The sequence below is a fragment of the Myotis daubentonii genome, chromosome 5 (assembly GCF_963259705.1).
Source record: "Myotis daubentonii chromosome 5, mMyoDau2.1, whole genome shotgun sequence".
Taxonomy (NCBI): domain Eukaryota; kingdom Metazoa; phylum Chordata; class Mammalia; order Chiroptera; family Vespertilionidae; genus Myotis; species Myotis daubentonii.
Genome location: NC_081844.1, coordinates 87,337,097 through 87,354,528, shown reverse-complemented (window position 1 = coordinate 87,354,528; position 17,432 = coordinate 87,337,097). Strand labels below are relative to the sequence as shown.

General features: G+C 49.4%; 1 protein-coding gene across 1 annotated transcript; it reads right to left on the bottom strand.

Annotated features, from left to right (window-relative positions):
* Positions 1–14,423: 14,423 nt before the first annotated feature.
* Positions 14,424–17,225, bottom strand: POU4F3 (POU class 4 homeobox 3). Its single transcript, XM_059698778.1, has 2 exons — positions 16,810–17,225; positions 14,424–16,497 (listed from the first exon to the last, which is right to left on the bottom strand). The coding sequence occupies exons 1-2, from the start codon at positions 16,927–16,929 to the stop codon at positions 15,601–15,603; spliced, it is 1,017 nt and encodes a 338-aa protein (XP_059554761.1). The 5' UTR covers positions 16,930–17,225; the 3' UTR covers positions 14,424–15,600.
* Between the last annotated feature and the right edge of the window lie 207 nt (positions 17,226–17,432).

Below are 17,432 nucleotides of genomic sequence, written 5' to 3'. Positions count from 1 at the left end.
GCCTGGCCTCCCTGCCCAGAGGCCCCACCCCAGCAGGCCAGTGCCCCAGGGGCCCTAGCAACTGCCCAGCTCCCATGGCTTCCCAGGACTGCCAGGCGCAGGAAGCCTACGCGGAGGTCACACCTACACAGATCCACTTTCTCTACAATACGCAGAGGCTTGCTAGAGAAGCCTGGGGGCACAGGCCCTCTCTGGGAACTGCGGGATCAGAGGGGGGGAGTTGCAGGAGAGCGCCATTTTTTTGTCCCCTCTACCTCCACAGGTGGGTTGGGGCTCTATCCAGGTGCTCTGGCCTACCTGCAAAGTCGCTGCAGCGTCTTCCCAGGCACATGCCCGGAGCCCGTTTAGGCCCTGAACAAAGGAGCAAGCAGGATCCATCCGCCAGTACTACACGCACCTGGCCTCTCCACCCGGAGCTGCTGCAGGTTCTGCAGGCCAGTGACCCGGATGCCTTCCAGTGGTTCTCAACCTTCTAGCCCTTTAAATACAGTTCCTCATGTTGTGACCCAACCATAAAATTGTTTTCGTTGCTACTTCATAACTGTAATGTTGCTACTGTTATGAATCGTCATGTAAATATCTGATATGCAGGATGGTCTTAGGCGACCCCTGTGAAAGGGTCGTTCAACCGCCAAAGGGGTCGCCACCCACAGGTTGAGAACTGCTGCACAACCACTGGACTCGCAGCAGGCTGCCCTGACCACCAGGCACACACAGCCTCCACAGAGGCCAGTTCTCCAAGATTAGAAGATACAGCTATTTCGTCTAATTCATGTGAACAAACATAGAATGTCAAACAAAATGAAAAGAAGGAACAAGGAAAATCTCGAGAAAAAAACCCCAAGGACTCAGCCGGTGTGGCTCAGTGGTTGAGTGTAAGCCCATGAACTAGGAGGTCACCGTTGGATTCCCAGGTTGGGACACATGTCCCAGTTGCAGGCTAGGTCCCCAGTAGGGGACGTGCAGGAGGGAGCCAACAGATGATTCTCTCTCATCACTGATGCTTCTCTCTCTAAAATAAATTTTAAAAATGTTTTAAAGGATTAAACTGATAGAACACTTGGGTGTTTGAAAGTTGGGAGAGATTTATGTAAGTTGGGAGAATTTGGGGCCTGTTAATAAATTTAAAAACCAGTAAACAAAACAAAGGAGGAAAAGCAATAATTGTTAATGCAAAAAATATGATGCAGAAAGGAAAAGTAACAGTACTTTTTGCATGGCTCAGCAATAAATATTGTTTGAGAGTAAATTATATGAGCACTGAATATTGATCTAAACAGAATTAAGATTTAACTATACTGTAATGGTGAGGATATGAAAATTGGTGTCGAGAAAGTGTGAGCTAAATCCGCATCTTATTATAGGGAAGTGAATAGATAACAACTACAATTGGATGATCTAGGGTAGTGGTCAGCAAACCGCGGCTTGCGAGGCACATGCGGCTCTTTGGCCCCTTGAGTGTGGCTCTTCTACAAAATACCATGTGCGGGCGTGCACATACAGTGCGATTGAAACTTCGTGGCCCATGCGCAGAAGTCGGTATTTTGTGGAAGAGCCACACTCAAGGGGCCAAAGAGCCGCATGTGCCTCGCGAGCCGCAGTTTGCCGACCACGGAAGGGGTAGCAATATAAACATGGTATTTAAAGACAGAGAGGTAAATGCCAAAAAAAAACCCAAACAGCTAAAAGGATTGAAAGTGATTGCTCTGGGGAATCAGGGTTTGAGAACAGGAGGACTGGAAGAGAGTTATGATACCAAGCCTTGCCACACTATTTGAATCTTTAAACTATGGACACACGTAACTCTGATTTAAAAAATAAATTAAAAAGAAAAAGAAATCCTGCTCTGTAGTAAGCATTGCCTCCTTCCTAATCGTCTAACCTTCTCAGTCCTAGTTCCCCTGTTGGCATCAGACCTCTCATCCTTCAGGAAAGCACAGCTCCTCTTCCCTCCCCTCCCCTCCCCTCCCCCGGCCTATGAAACCACTTAAACTGGGTTTAAGCTCTGAAGAATCCATCTACATACAGGCCAGCAGCTGGTTTGTTCTGGAGAACATGTGTCCATCTTGGCAGGTCATGTACAGAGAGAAAGGCCATGTACAAGCTGGATCCAGGCAATTGGTGGCCAACGGGGAGACAGGAGGGGTAGCTCCATCTGTGTAGTGATCTTGTATGGTTGCCAGGAACACACACCTTCCTCTCCAGTTGACTGTTACTTCCTTCTGTCGTATAAAAAAAAAATGATAGTCAAGTTCCATAACTTGGTGTCAAATGATGTTAAGCTAAATCCCAGGTCTTTGGAGGTTATTGTCTGTCTCTTCTTTTCAGCTTCCATGGCTTTTCTCTCTGACAGGGAAGGGGAGGAGTAACAGAACAGTATTTATAGGTTATATAGATTGCTAAGTGCCATTAAGAAAGATTGGGACTAGCTCCCAAATACTACAGAAAGGTCAAGGTCAGGTTAACTTGGTCAGCAGCTAACAAACAAATTGTCACTAGTCCCCAATTTGAGCTCCATGGGAGCAGGTGCTGAGTCCCAAGTTCTCTGCTGGACCTGTCACAGAGTAATCACATCAAAATATTTGTTGAATTAACTCATTATATTTCTAGACCTCAGCTATTTCTGATGAAGCCAGGCATCTACACAGAAGAGACCCCATTTTTCTTCAGTTTTTTAGTCAACCTGAGCTAGAGAATAGAAAATAAATAAATGAGCCAAGTTTAGGCTATTCATAATTATTTTTATAATTGTATTTCTTCTGTATTGGGTCAAATGAAAATCTTTACAGGCTTTAAACACTGAATACCTTGTGTTACTCCTTCTCCTGTATGAAATTAAAAACACTGTTTCATAAAATATCTGGGAGGAAATCCAGCGTAAGTCTGAAACTGACTACTAGGATGGCTTTTTGTTAAAAAGAATTTTTTTTAGAGGGAGGGAGGGAGGAGAGAGAGAGAGAGAGAGAGAGAGAGAGAGAGAGAGAGAGAGAGAGAGAGATTTGTTCTTCCACTTATTTATATATTCATTGGTTGATTCTTGTATGCCAAAGAACCCTGATCAGGGACTGAACTCCAACCCTGGTGTATCAGGACAACACTCTAATCAACTGAGCTACCCAGCCAGGGCTTAGGATGCTTTTTTCAATACCAAATATTGAAGTCTTCCAAAACATTTTTTGTTATTTTGGGGTGTCTTTGCTTTGCAAGTACTCAAAGTACATGTTCAGTCTGCCAGTGAGCCCTGGCTTAGAGTTTTCTACACAGACTGTTGCCTGTGGAACATTCAAGGGTCCAAATGAAAAACGTAAAAACAGTAACCAGTCCTTTCAGGCACTTTGACACTGTGATAGGGGAAGAGGGGCCAGAGAGGGAAAGAACTGAAGGAACAAAGCAAAAGAAGTTTGTTTTAGTTTTTTGTTGTGTTTTTTTTGTGTGTGTTTTGTGTTTTTTTTGTACAGTGCCAGTAGGCAAAGGGCAGTCTGGGCCCTCAGTGTAGCCCCTATTCTGCAAATCCATTTTTAAATAACAAGTCCCCAGTGACATCCCATTTCCCCCAGAGTCTCCAATGACCCCCTCCACTAACACCATAGATAGCAGAGTGTTGCTCACTTTTTCTAATACACTGAGTTAATAAGGGAGCAGAACCTAATGTTTTCCTTTTTATTGGTTTCAGGTATATATCTTGGTATTCCAAAAGGCAAATCCAAAGATAAAAATATTAAAATAGAATTTATTTCCCATGCCCCTTTAAGGAAGTTGTAAACTTTTTGGATGAGATAGCTCCTTTATATTTTTCACTGGAGGGATCTAGAAATCAGCAGCCATCTACAGCAACGCCAGCTCTCAGGTGTTGCCATCTCCTTCAACCACAGATCTGCTGAAATCCCCTCACTAAAATCTCTGCTCAAATCCTCCAACACAAGGGCTCTTAGCAAAGCATACTCTGTGGACCATGTAGACTGCCAGAGCCTTCTTTTCTGTATAAAACTGAAATCCTTTCTGTCTCTGTAACTTTCATTTCCCATCTAGTTATACCTCTCGGGCCGCATAGAACAAGAGTGAGGCTTCTTTCACATAAAAGATTTTACCCCTAAAAACATACATCCATTTTTTCTGCAGGAACAGGCATGGCACAGTGCAGTGGATACAGCTCTAGGAGCAGACAATCCTGGTTTAACTACTGGGTCTATCATTTATTAGCTGTGTAACCTTGGACAAGATGTTTAACCTTCCTGATACCTCACTTATAAAATCTCTCTATATATAAAAGCCTACGCAACCAAATGACTGAATGACCAGTAGACTGGTCACTATGACATGCACTGACCACCAGGGGGCAGATGCTCAATGCAGGAGCTGTCCCCTGGTGGTCAGTGCACTCCCACAGTGGGAGCACCATTCAGCTGACTGACTGGCACCAGACACATGGCTCACAGCCTCTTCTGGGACTGACTGGGCACCATCCTGCAGCAGGCACAGTGGGGCCGGGATGAGCAGGAGCAGCGTGGCCCAGCCCAGGCTCAGGCTCCTCCCCGGATGCCTGCTGCTTCACGCACTAGTACATCCCCCAGGGGATGTTGGACTGCTGGTTTTGGCCTGAAGGCTGGCCTGCGGGGATTGGGCCGAAACCAGCAGTCCGACATCCCCCGAGAGGTCACAAATCATGAGAGGACGAAGGCCAGGCTGAGGGACCCCACTGGTGCACAAATCTGTGCACCGGGCCTCTAGTATGAATTATAATATATATACTTCACCTAGGTTTGTAAAACATCTTAGAAGGGGTAGCAGTTTGAATATAGGAACACTCCTTACCTTAAAATTCCCTCTTTACCTTCCTTCACCTTTGGGAGAAGGTTATTTCAGGAGGATAATAAGCAAGAATAACTCATCATAGACTCAATTTCAATTATTTGTTAAACACCTACTACACTAAAGTGATCATAGTCATGTTGCTTGTTTTACTGTTATTTACCACTATTTATTAAATTACCTTTAGGTCTCGTTTTTGCCCTAACAATAAAGAGGTTGCACTAGAATTTACTCCCAAACTAGGCTGCTTGTTTCTATGGACCACACGTCAGTGTGCAGGGTATGGTTGCAGCCAAAGGTTCTGGCTGCTGCAACCATCGCCTCCATGGTAAGTAAACTAACATAGCAACGTCGGGGAGGGCAAAACAGTCACAGGTGTGTTGTGAATGGAATGCAAAACTTACACCACCTTTAATGAAATAAGGATTGAAAGAAATGTTGTGTTTCAGGCTGTCCACCCAAACCCCAGTGTGGAGCACCTACCTGGGTAGGGGGTGGGGGAGGGGAACACGGGGGGAGCGTAAGAAACATCTCCTAAATCTGGGCTAGATATCAGAGTCACATGGAGAGATTATAAAAATATGAATTCCTGAGCCCCTAGAAATACAACTCCATATTCTTCAGCCAGAGGATCTCTAAGAACACTTCTCCCTTCACATTATTAAAACTCTTCCTTGTGATGGAAAACCCTTACTGTGACAGTCAAATACAGGTCTTCCTCTCAATGACCTAATAAAATAAGTAGACTAGATAGGGCCTCCTATATGAAGCCATAAGCAATAGTAAAACAGTATCAGTGAAAATATCAAGAAGTAAAAAGTACAGAACAGGGGGATTAGGTTAGGACCGTCAAAAGGTACAAACTTCCAGTTAAAAGATAAGTAAGTCTTGGGGGTGTAATGTACTGGGGGTATAGCATGGTGACTATAGTTAACAATACTATATTGTATAGCTGAAAGTTGATGAGAGGAGATCTTAGAAGTTCTCACCACAAGAAAATAATTGGGACTATGTATGAATGTTAACTAATCTTACTGTGATAATCATTTTGCCATATATACATGTATCAAATCATTGTTATATAGCTTAAACTAATACAGTTTATATGTCAATTATATCTTAATAAAAATGGGGGGCGGGGGGAAAGAGACTAAAGAACAGACAAGAGAAACTCTGGGAAGTTGGAGGCAGAAGACCTGAAAATGGTTCATCTTCTAATCATTCTACCTAAGCAACGTGACCAGGGATGCACAGCCTCAAAGGCTGAGGGAGCTCACAAGTCAGAGGATAGAAAAATGAAGATCTGCCCTAGCTGGTTTGGCTTTGTGGATAGAGCATTGGCCTGCAGACTGAAGGGTCCCAGGTTTGATTCCAGTCAAGGGCACATGCCTGGAGGTTGCAGGCTTGATCCCTAGCAGGGGGCGTGAGGAAGGCAGCCAATCAATGATTCTCTCATCATTGATGTTTCAATCTCTCTCCCTGCTCCCTTCCTCTCTGAAATCAATAAAAATATATTTGAACAGAAAAGGAAAAGAAAAATGAAGATCTGAGAGCAGAGAAAAGAGTTCTGGTCAGCACTCTCTTATCTGTGGATTCCAGCCAGAGCTGGGATCACCTTGGGTGCCGGGTACTCCCCTGCCCAGCCCACAGTGAACCCCACTAGGCTTGTTCCCCAGACCTGCCCGATGAACTGGCGTGGCTGAGCCAGGACTATGTGGTCTGCCAAAATGTTCTAGTTTCATCCTGTCTCCTACACCCACCCTGCCTTTTTTTTTTTTTTTTTTTTTTTTACTTACAAACTGTCGGTGTTTTTATTTTTTCATTAGGAGGTGGGGTTGTGTTTCTGCCACATGGTTTTAGAATCATCAATGCTGGGAACTCAGGAGACACCACATTTGGCAGCCCCTTCTCCCAGATCTACTTTGATTACACAACTATCTGTTTGAAAACAAAATAGAAACAAAAAACAAGCTCCCAAAATATCAAATGTAAGATATGCCGATGCCAATACATAAGCTCACATAATGTCACAGCTGGCACCTTCAGAAATCATCTGGCCCAACCCTCTCATTTTACTAATAAGAAAGGAGGGGGCCAGAACAGGGAAGGGCCCAGCTCAAAATCTCAATTCTAGTTTTTGGCAGACTGATTAAAAAACAACAACCAAAACCAAAGAAAAACAACTAGATTTTGACCACACTGTCTCTTGGGAAACTATTGATCTGAAAAATAATTTTGCCAAAGCTATTTGAAATTGTTATTGACAACTGGCTCAAGTTTTTATTTTTGCCTTCAGTAAAGTTCTCCCCAGTTTGCTAACTGGTTTCAGTGCTTATAGGCATTGGGCCAAAAATTCATACAGTCACATGAAGAATAAATAGCCTTTAGATGACCTAGTCCAGCAGCTCTTAACCTGGGACCTATAAACTCAGGGTTTGAACCCAGGGGATCTACGATTAAACTTCAAGAAGTTAGCAAAAAAAATTGAACATACAGATGTGCAATTTTTTTTCTGGATTAGGAAAACAGTTTCCTTGGGTCCTCAAGGGAGTCCGTGAATCCTCACCAAAATCGAATTACTATCTAATTTCCTCAACTTGGAGTTGGGGGACTGAGGCAATGAAGATGAACAGAGTTGCCAAAGTCACAGAACACAGTGAGGCCTGGAACTCAGATCTCTTCCTTTGCCGCTGCACCATACGCGGCCTGTGCTCTGCATGCTGACCAGAGATGATTCCAATTTTCCCTGTTAACTCTCTTCCAATCCATGCTTTCACTACAAAAGGAATTCATTGAGAGAGTGTGCAGCACTCAAGACAAATCAATCCCACCCCTGGAACAACGCCTCCCTGTACATCTCACAGCAATCAACCAGGATCACCACCTTGAGCCTCTGTCAGAGATAGAATTTACACTCCGAGGCTCTCAGCTCCCTCACATGTGGGAACTTAGCCGGAGTAACTGGTGTTCAAAACCCCACCCTGGGTGGAATGTTATCTGCAGCCCCACCATAGCTATGTACACCAAGAAAAACTCATCTTACTGGAAAAATGGGCTCACTTAGAGTAAGTCAAAGAGTGAATGTAGATTTTTAATAGAACCTAATAAAACCAAGTGCTACAGGGGCTGAAGTATCCAATACATAAAGGTAGCTCCTTTAGAAGTATAGTGTCTGATTCCATGGTAATGACAAATAGGCTGCTTTAAATTCTATCTGGAAGGATAGAACTCAAATGAACCTATATGTTTATGAGTAGGAAGTTTTTATACATTATGCTGTATGCACCTCCAAATTAATTTTTGGTTAAAAAAAATGAATCAGAGTTTTCAACTGTCCATTCAATTTATATTCTTATATCATTGAATTTATACAAATATTCCTGGGATTCTTGGTGTGAGAAGATTATTCAAGATGATTATGTCTCTAGTTTTCTGATATCAGAGCAAGAAGTTAATGCACAACGACTATAAATGACAAATCAAAAAATGATAACCAATATACTATCTCTGAAGCATACACAAGAAATTGATATTTATCTGCCTTCGATAATGGAAACTGGGTAACTTGAATCAAGGATGTGAGAAAGATGTTTCACTGCAAATCATCTAGTTCTTTTGAATTTCAATCATGTATTATTTAATCAAAATATTAAGAAACAAACCCTGAACTTTAAAAAGAGAAAAACAATATGCTGTATTCAGGTATACAATACAACTAATACAAATAATATTGAATGTAAACTGTAGTTGAAAAATAAAATTTAAAGTTTTTTTTAAAAGGAGAGAAATAGTATCAAAAATATGTTATTTAGATGTAATTAACTTGTATAAGAAACAGTTAAAAGGGACTGAGGGTGGGGGTTGGTCAAGTGGCCCTTTTGTATTCAATTTTTAACTATATGTATGAATTACTTTGACAAAACATAAAACTGATTTAAAGAAAAGAAAATTCTCTTTAACCAACTTGTCTTACAGGTAAGACACCAAGGCCCAAGGTGGCAGAAACTGTGGCAGAGCCTATGTAGGTCCACACAGGTTGCTGTGTCTCAGGCCGGAGCTGTCCTTCCCATGGACAGGACCCTTCCTGTGACTGGTGTCCAAATGCCTTCTAATTATTGTTGTTCTTCTTATTATTATTAGATCAAGACATTTTTAGACCATTTCAATAAAACGGACCTCTCCTCATTTTGATCCTCTGTGCTAATAATTGTACCCTTTTTTATTCATTCAATTACAAGCAAATTGACAGGAGACATTTATATGAGGCAGCTTAAACCCCAGCTAATGGAGTGCCTAATGACTAATTGATCAGATCCCAGCCCCGAGAGCAGCTCTGAGTGGCCTAAAGGAATTTATGCAATTAGTTTAGGTTTGGTAGAAATTGAGTGCATATGAAAGTAAGCTTTTTATGGTCTTGATTTATGAGGGCTGGACATTAACTCTATCGGCCAAGAGGTGAGCCGCCCGGCAAGCCCCGGGCCTGGGAGGCTCTGTCGCAGGCCAGGATGCTGGGTTCTGGAGCTGCGCTGGGGTGTGTGAGTGTATGAGTGTGTGTGTGTGTGTGTGTGTGTGTGTGTGTGTGTGTGTGAGAGAGAGAGAGAGAGAGAGAGAGAGAGAGAGAGAGAGAGAGAGATGCGGGGGGAGGGGAAGCGAGCCGAGGAGCCGAGGAAAGAGAGAAATTGGGATTGAGCGTGGAATTCTGCCAGAGACCTCTTGAAACAATGTGGTTCTCCCTCGCCAGTAATTCAAAATGAAAACAGTATTAAGTTCTAAACATATATAAAGAAGTCCCAAAAAAAGTCTGATTTTCCCAGGATAAACACTAAAACTAAAACGAGAGAGAGAGAGCGAGAGCGAGAGAGAGAGAGAGAGAGAGAGAGAGAGAGAGAGCTGTTTCAGTGCCAGTAAGTTTGCCTCCAGTGCGGGGCTGGACAGGGGCAGGGAACTGACATTTTGGGGAGACAAGTACTCCGCGCGCCGGCGACGGGGAGCGACGGATGGGGAGGACTCGGGAAGAGCCCGGGCCAGGCCGCCCATCCCTCTCTCCGCCCGAAGTCCGGGGCTCCCCAGTCCGAGCGCAGCCGGCAGGAAGCGCCCTCCGCAGGCGCCTGGTGGCGGCGGGGTCGGGGAGCCCGGCGGACCCAGGCCCCGCAGGGGAGCCCCGGGAGCCTGGCGCGCGCGGAAGCGCCGTCGGGCGGGGCGGAGGGAAGCCTGACCTGATCGGAAAAGAGCGATCGAAGAGGAGACTAATTCGTCCGCCGGGGTCCTCGCCGGCTCCGTCTGCGCGCGGGGCGGGGTAGCCGCGGGGGCTCCAGCAGCTTCGCGAAAGAAAGAGGGGCCGGGGGCTCTCTGCACCCCCTTCCTGCGCTTGGGGGTCAGAGTTGCGCGCCTGCGAGGTTGGAGAGAAGCTAAGAGCGGGTTGCGAGGGAGACAGACAGACAGACACAGGCAGGCCGAGGCCTGAGAGGCGGCACGGAAGGCGAAGGGGAGGCCCGCGGAGACGGCGCCCGAGTGCAGCTCCCGAAACCCAGCGAGATCGGCTCCTGCTCCCGCGGCTTCTCCAGCCACAGCCCACGCGCCTGCTGCGCCCCCACCTCAGGCGGCCCCCTAGCCCTGCCGCTGTCAGACTTGGGTCTCACTTGGGGAAGGGGAAGGCGAAGAAAGTGTGCCAGATCTGTCCACCCAATTTCCGAGTTCCCTGCTTGACGGGACAACTTACATCAGCACTGTGCCTCCAAGTTCTCATCTGCGAAGTGGGGTTTGAAATGGTCCCTCCTCATCACGCTCACCGGATGATCTCTTCGTGGGTTATATAAATGTCTAATCACTAAGTTGTAACCAACTATAATTGAAAAATAAAAATAAGATGGCAGCTACCCACAATGTTGTTTAATGATGAATAAATTAATGCACACACAGTGCTCGGAACAGTACCTGCCACACAGGAAGCCCTCAATATATAGCTTACATCATTAGTATTCGTTTATGCAACAGACATTTGTGGAGGCTCACTCCGCGAGGCCCTGGGCTGGGTTCAGGGCGCAGGGGGGCTGGGCAGACGGGGTACCGGCTCGCCCTGAGGGCATTTACTGATCCATAAGTAAAGAGGGTGCTATGGGGAGAAAGAAGGACTGAGAAAGAGGTAAAGCGCTGTGGTGTGGTAGCGTGCCTGGGGGAGCACATTTAGGTAGACGGAGCCGCCTTCTCTGGGCCTCGGCCTCTCCTTCGGTAAGAAAGATGGACTTTTAGACGCTCTGCCCTCCTGCGGACGGACGCGTTCTGGCGCTGGAGCCCAAGGTGGGAGCTGGGCGGGGAAGAACGACGGCGGGAGACCCCATCCCTCGCGCCTCCTCGGCCCAGGAGCCCCGCCCCCCGGGAAGGAGGCTGCGCGGAGAGATGCCCGCGGCTCTCCAGGGTTCTGCAGGGGAGAACAGCTCCCGAGCCGGCCGGCTTCTCCGAGGCACCGTGTCTTCGCACCATGGACTCCTGGAGAGCGACTTCACCGGCCCTTGCCTAGGTGGGACACAGTGCGCAGAGAGATCTCTCTCATGCTGTGCGGCTTGCTCCTGACAGCCACGTCCTGAGCGGGAGGGCACTGCTACCGTCCTCCAAAGATGAACGGACTGTGGCTCACAGAGGGAGAGCGTGTTGACCACTCCAGGCCCTGAATCTGCCCCTACAACACTACATCTTTCTTTTTCCGAGCATAAATAATGTTTTAAAGAGACCACGTATCCATTCGTGCCTACTATGTGTCAGGCCCTGGGCTTATGTGACTCCTGAAAGTTAGAGTCTGTGCCAATGTTACAGATGAGGGTCCTGAGGCTCAGAGCGGTAGAGTCACTGACAAGTAGGAGAGGAAGTAGGTGCTCCACCCCAGGTGGGTCTGCGCCAGACCCGGAGTTGTTCCCATCTCCACAGGAAAGGAAAAGAGCTCAGGCAACGCAGGGTCATGAGAAAATCAGGCACACTCAGCAGGGAGAGGTCACCCGCTGATCCTCCCCCCTGATTCTTTCTCTGGGTACCAAAGGGCCCCGTCACACAGCACCTCCTCTGTACCCATGAGCACCAGAGTGAGGCAAGGCCTCTTCTGATGTAAACAGGAAGGAAACTGGCTACCTTAGGATGGAAGCTTGAGATGCAGACCGCCAGGTAGACCCTGACCCAACCCCCAGGGATACTTGTCTGTTCTTGATGGTCTCCGTTCTCCCCTACACTCCCTGGAACTAGAGAGTATGAAGTTGGAAGGGATCCTTTCATTTTTCAGTCATTCACTCAACAGATATCTATTGATCTGTTGTCTGCCACTCTGGCCCAGGCCTTGAGCTGGCGGCTGGGCTTGAAACTACAAAACTGACACTACCTTAGGCACTCAGAGAGGAAGCTGCTGGGCAGAGGTCACATGGCTCAGACTCCCGAAGCCTTCCCCCTGGCCCACAGATGACTTTCAAAGTCCCACCTTGACAGGCACAATGCAGCTTCCATATACACAGCCCTGAGTAAGGGCCTCGCCTTCTCTTGGTGCAGTTTAAAGAAACGCCCCCTCTGGGCCTTGGCCAGTGAGTGTTGCAAGTTTGCAGAATTTGGGAAAAGAACATCTGCTCTAGGTGGCTTTTCAATGACAATATAGTTTTTGTGAGGTTTTCCAGCCATCAGCAGAGGCTTAGAGAGGTGGCCAGACTTGCCCAAGGTCACACGGTAGGAAATGGCCCACCAGGATGCACGCCAGGCCTATGTAAACCCCAAACCGGCTAGTACCCCCCACCTCCTCCACCAGCCGCGAGAGGTGTGTGCGTCCAACAGACGAGTGGCAAAGGCGACTGCACAATTCCGGAGAAACCACAGCTCCCGTTGCTTCCTGAGCGAGTCCAAGCAGAGAGGCAGCGGCGCCGGGCGGGCGCACTGCGGGGTGGGAGAGGGTGGAGTGCGTCCTGGCCCGGCCACAGCACCCCCCCCCGCACCCCCCTACCCCCTCCCCTCCCCCCCGCACACACACACCTTCCCCCGTAGAAACTGGTCAAAATACTGGTGCGAGCCGGCAGTCGCAGGCGCCTGGACTGGACCAGGAAACGCGCAGGTCCCGCTCGTAACCCAGCCGGGCCGGTACTGACGCAGATCCTGCGCTCAGGCGACTCACCCCACCCTCTCCAAAAAAGTCCCCTAAACTTTAGAGGTTATTAATTTAAAAGAAAAACTCAATAAATTACAGCAGGGAACTTTTAGAATAGGAGATGGAGGCGGATATCCGGTTCTTTCCCGGGGCCAGAAAAGCCTACGGCTCTTACCTGCAGGAAACCTCGCCGCCCGCAAAGGCGCGTCTGTCTGCAGCGCTTCGCGTCGGCGCGGGACGCTCCCGGCCGCCTCCTCTGCGGCCCGGCTGGGCTCCGGCCCTGTGTTTTATACCACTATAGGCAATTAATATTGCATCAGCCGTATTTTAAATTTTCAAAACCCACAATATAATGTAATGGCATAAGGGCATTTATTATTAAAGGACACCCGATGGAGAGGGAGGTGGAGGAATCGCTGGGGCTGTTACACAAGGCGGGGGCGAGGGGCTGAGGCCTGGGGGCTGAGGGCGATCCTCAGGTTTGCTTTCGCAGTGGTGGTGGTGGTGGTGGTGGTGGTGGTGGTGGTGGTGGTGGGAGACGGGCACCGCACCGCGCGGAGGGGCGACCTGCTCGGCTCCGAATTTCGGGCTGGAGGTCTGATGACCCAGAGCTCTTTAAAGATACAGTGGAGAAATGAGCAGACGACTCCTGGACTTGGAGCATGAATTTTTAAATCATGAAGTGACTCACAAATAAAAAGGTTTCTTCCCCTTTTAGAGGGAGTGGACGAGAGCGAACGGAACTAGCATCTGTTGACCGCCTACTGTGTACAGGGCACTACCTTAGGAACTTTGCCGCAGACATCTTCTCATTTAACGCCCCACAGGGAAGCCGAGAGAGACATTAGAATGAGAAACCTCTTGGGGGACAATTCCAAATGAATTCCTGAAGAGACCACCAAGGGGCCCCAACGGACTCTGTTCTAGCAAAGAACATTTTCCTCCCTCTGTGTATCCATCCCCTCCTTCCCCGATGGCTGTTTGAATGTATTAAAATAATAATGCTTCCTATTAAGCACCAACCACTACCAGGCGCCTTAAATAAACAACCTTAGTCCCGACAATATTCGCATCTTCTTCCAGCATACGAACAACAGGGGCTCAGAGAAGTTAAGAGACTGGCTTTCTGGTCGTTCAGCCAATAAGTGGAGGCATTGGGGGCTCATGCAGCCGTTAGACTTCAACATTTGTCAGCCAGTCAAGTTGAGCAAACAGAGGCTGATGGGTGGGCGCGTGGGGGGACGGGTGGAGGGAAGTGACTTGAAACACTGAAGTCTGGGCACCACCAGCGTTGTGGGGATCTCCCAGGAGGAGGCAGGTGAAAGGATGAGGCTGCCAAGGAAGAGGGGAAGGAGAGGAGATGGCATGAGACTGGCCTTCCAGGAAGTGACAGCCAGCCCTTCTGGGCTCTCACTTTTAAATCCTTTCCAAAACTCCTTAGCCTCTGAGAAAGAAAAGCACTGCGATTCGGGTTGAAAAATAAAGCATTTATTTTAGAAGTTAATTGAAGGGGTAAAGAGTGGAGAAAACTTAATATTTTATTTGTATCTGTTCGGAGAACGAAACCAAAGACCACACAGCAACACGCAAATTACATGAAGCAACGAAAGATAAAATGTGATGGGGCTAGAGAGAGTGAAGTGAGAAGGATCCAGGCCGGCGGTCTGACCCCTCTTTCCACCCAAAATTATAAGTGAATCTCCACCGAGAGGCACTCATATAAGGGGGATGAAAAGAAGCGACGTTAAATAAATAATGGGAAACAAAGATGCTAACAATAACAACAATGAAAGGGTGACGAGGTTAGACGTGTTGGAAGGACTTGCATATGACTCGGAGAAGTTACAATTACTTTCGAGCAGCCGCCTCTACAGTGCACTGGGAGTCTGGCTGGATTAGCGAGCTGGGGTCCAACGTTATCCGTCAGTCCGGAACCCTACCCACCCCTGGCTCTCCAGCAGGTGGTAATTACCAGCGGATAGTAGAGGATAGATCAACGCAGGTGTCCACTGCTGCTTGCAAATAGCCAAGCCACCCCAGCCCTTTTCTGGAGTAGGACCTACATGGAGAACCACTCAGAGCCCGGCAACTCCCCTCACAATTTCCCTGAACTAATCCATGCTACCTTAGAGAACTTACAGCAAATCAAAGAATGAGATCGATAAAATTTAGGTGGGGAAGGGAGTAGTATAAGGCTATCCTTTGGAAACATACATGATTTCATATAATCTAAATAAATCTCCAGTACATCTTCGTGCCCCAGTTTGACTTTGTATTATTATTTATCGCTTCCTTCCCATCCCTAGTCGAGCTTAGCAATGTGGCCCCTTCACCGCAGAGTCGTGTGGTCGGTCCAATTCACTAACCCCTGCGTTTGGGCTCCTACCCTGAAGTCGCGCAGTCCAGGGCGCAAGGGAGGTTTTCAGCACCACGGACAGCACAAGTCCCTCCAGGCTGGCCCTTCGTGAATTTTTCCTGGGTGCCAAAACTTTTCTGGTGGGAATAGAATGGGAAAAAGAGAAAGAGAAGGCCGGGAGACAACCGGGTGGGATAAAGGGGAAAGTCTGTGGCTTCGGTGAAGAGAGCCTGACCTGCCAGAAGACGTCTTGGAGTCCCCCGTTACCGTCCCCCCCGGGACGGACACAGCTTTCCCGGCCCCCAGAGGCTGAGCCCCGCCGCAGTCAGTGGACAGCCGAGTACTTCATTCGTTTCTGTTTCTGTCTCTGGTTGCAGAACCAGACCCTCACCACGTTCTTTTTAAGGTCCAGTTTCTCCGCGATGGCCGCGATCTTCTCAGATGAGGGCCGAGGCTGGATGGCGAAGTAGGCCTCGAGCGAGCGCTTCTCCGGCGCCGCGATGGACGTGCGTTTGCGCTTCCGCTCGCTGCCGTTGAAGAGCTCGGGCTTGCTGTTCTTCTCTCGGTAGGCGGCCTCGGCTTCCTCCAGCCACGCCTGGAGCACCGGCTTGAGCGCGATCATGTTGTTGTGCGAGAGAGTGAGAGACTCGAACCTGCAGATGGTGCTCTGGCTGAGCGAGCCGACGCCCGGGATCTTGAGGTTGGCCAGCGCCGCGCCCACGTCCGCCTGGGTCACCCCCAGCTTGATGCGCCGCTGCTTGAAGCGCTCGGCGAAAGCCTCCAGCTCTCGTGGGTCCGACTCCACGTCGCTGAGGCATGCGGGCATAGCGCTGTGAGGCGCCACGGCGTGTGGGTGACTCATGCCCATGGCCTGGTGCAGGTGGCCCATGGCGCCCAGGTGGTGCGGGTGGATCTGCGCCGGCATCACCGAGTGCTCGGGGGCGCCCAAGCCGCTGACGCTCAGCGTGGGCGAGATGTGCTCTAGCAGGTCGCCCTCTAGGCCCTGGTGCACCGCGTGGTGCGGGTGCGAGGTGAGCGCGGCCGGGTGGGAGATGGGCACGGTGGACGAAGTGGACGTGCAGGGCACGCTACTCATGGTATGGTAGGTGGCGTCGGGCTTGAACGGATGGTTCTTGCCGTGGGAGACGATATCCACCGCCGCCAGAGCTTCGGCGCGTGCCAGCAGGCTCTCATCAAAGCTTCCAAATATATTACCCTGCAGCTGCAAGCGAGAAGGCGCACAGCACGGTCAGTGGGGAATACTGTCAACTCAGGATTAAAACACATTTTCAAGCAACCGAGAGGCCTCTCCTCAAAGCCCAGGTCATAAAAATTAATACGGAGACAGAGGCTCTGCTGGAACAGACGTGCGGATCAGAGACATGAATGAGAGAGAGCGCGCCGGGAGAAAGCGCGGGGGAGACAAGCGAGGGGTTCAGACAGCGGCGATTGTTCTGGGCGACATGAAAAAAACATGAAGCGAGTGCCTGTCAAAAAATGTGCCTTGGAGCGGTAATTATGCTCCACTACGTACCTGCGGGGCTGGGAGACAGACTCGGCGCATGGCCTCGGAGCCGGAGTGCAGGCTGGAGAATTTGGGTTCTTGAAGCACCGGGTGCATGCCGAAAGGCTGCTTGGTGTTCATGGCCATCATCTTCGCGCGCCTAGCAGGGAGGCAGCGAGGGACATGGATCGGGCTCCTCTCGCTCGCTCGCCGCGCTCCAAGTGAGCGCCGCTCAGCACCCGCGCTCCCCTCGCCCTCTCGCTCGCTGCCTCCCCTCTCCCCCACCTGCTTCTTCACTCATCTTACAAGCCGCCTGCCAGGAAGGGCCCGGGAGCGCGCAGGCGTGCTCACGCGCCGGGACTCGCCGGGGCCGCCCCGGAGGCAAGGCCAGGCTGCAGCTCTCCGTGCGCCTCTCTGCGCCCGCCTCGGCATTTATACCCCAGCCCGGCCGGGCCGCTCCCGGCCTGCCCCGCCCCGCCCGGATCCTGCCCGGCCGATCTTCCGGATTCTTTCTTCTTCTTCGTGGACTTTTTTCCCCTCCAAAGTCCCAAACCTCTCCCTCCTGTCCCAACTCGCACTGCCCAGACAGAAGGATAAGGGTAGCCCGGACTGAGCGGGGCCCAGAAGCTGACTCCCCTCCCCCGCCACACGCG

Excerpts from the sequence above, each read along its gene's own strand:
- POU4F3 (XM_059698778.1), bottom strand. The coding sequence starts at position 16,929 with ATGATGGCCATGAACACCAAGCAGCCTTTCGGCATGCACCCGGTGCTT. Across the intron at positions 16,498-16,809 it reads TCTGTCTCCCAGCCCCGCAG|CTGCAGGGTAATATATTTGG; the intron begins GTACGTAGTGGA and ends TCTCGCTTGCAG.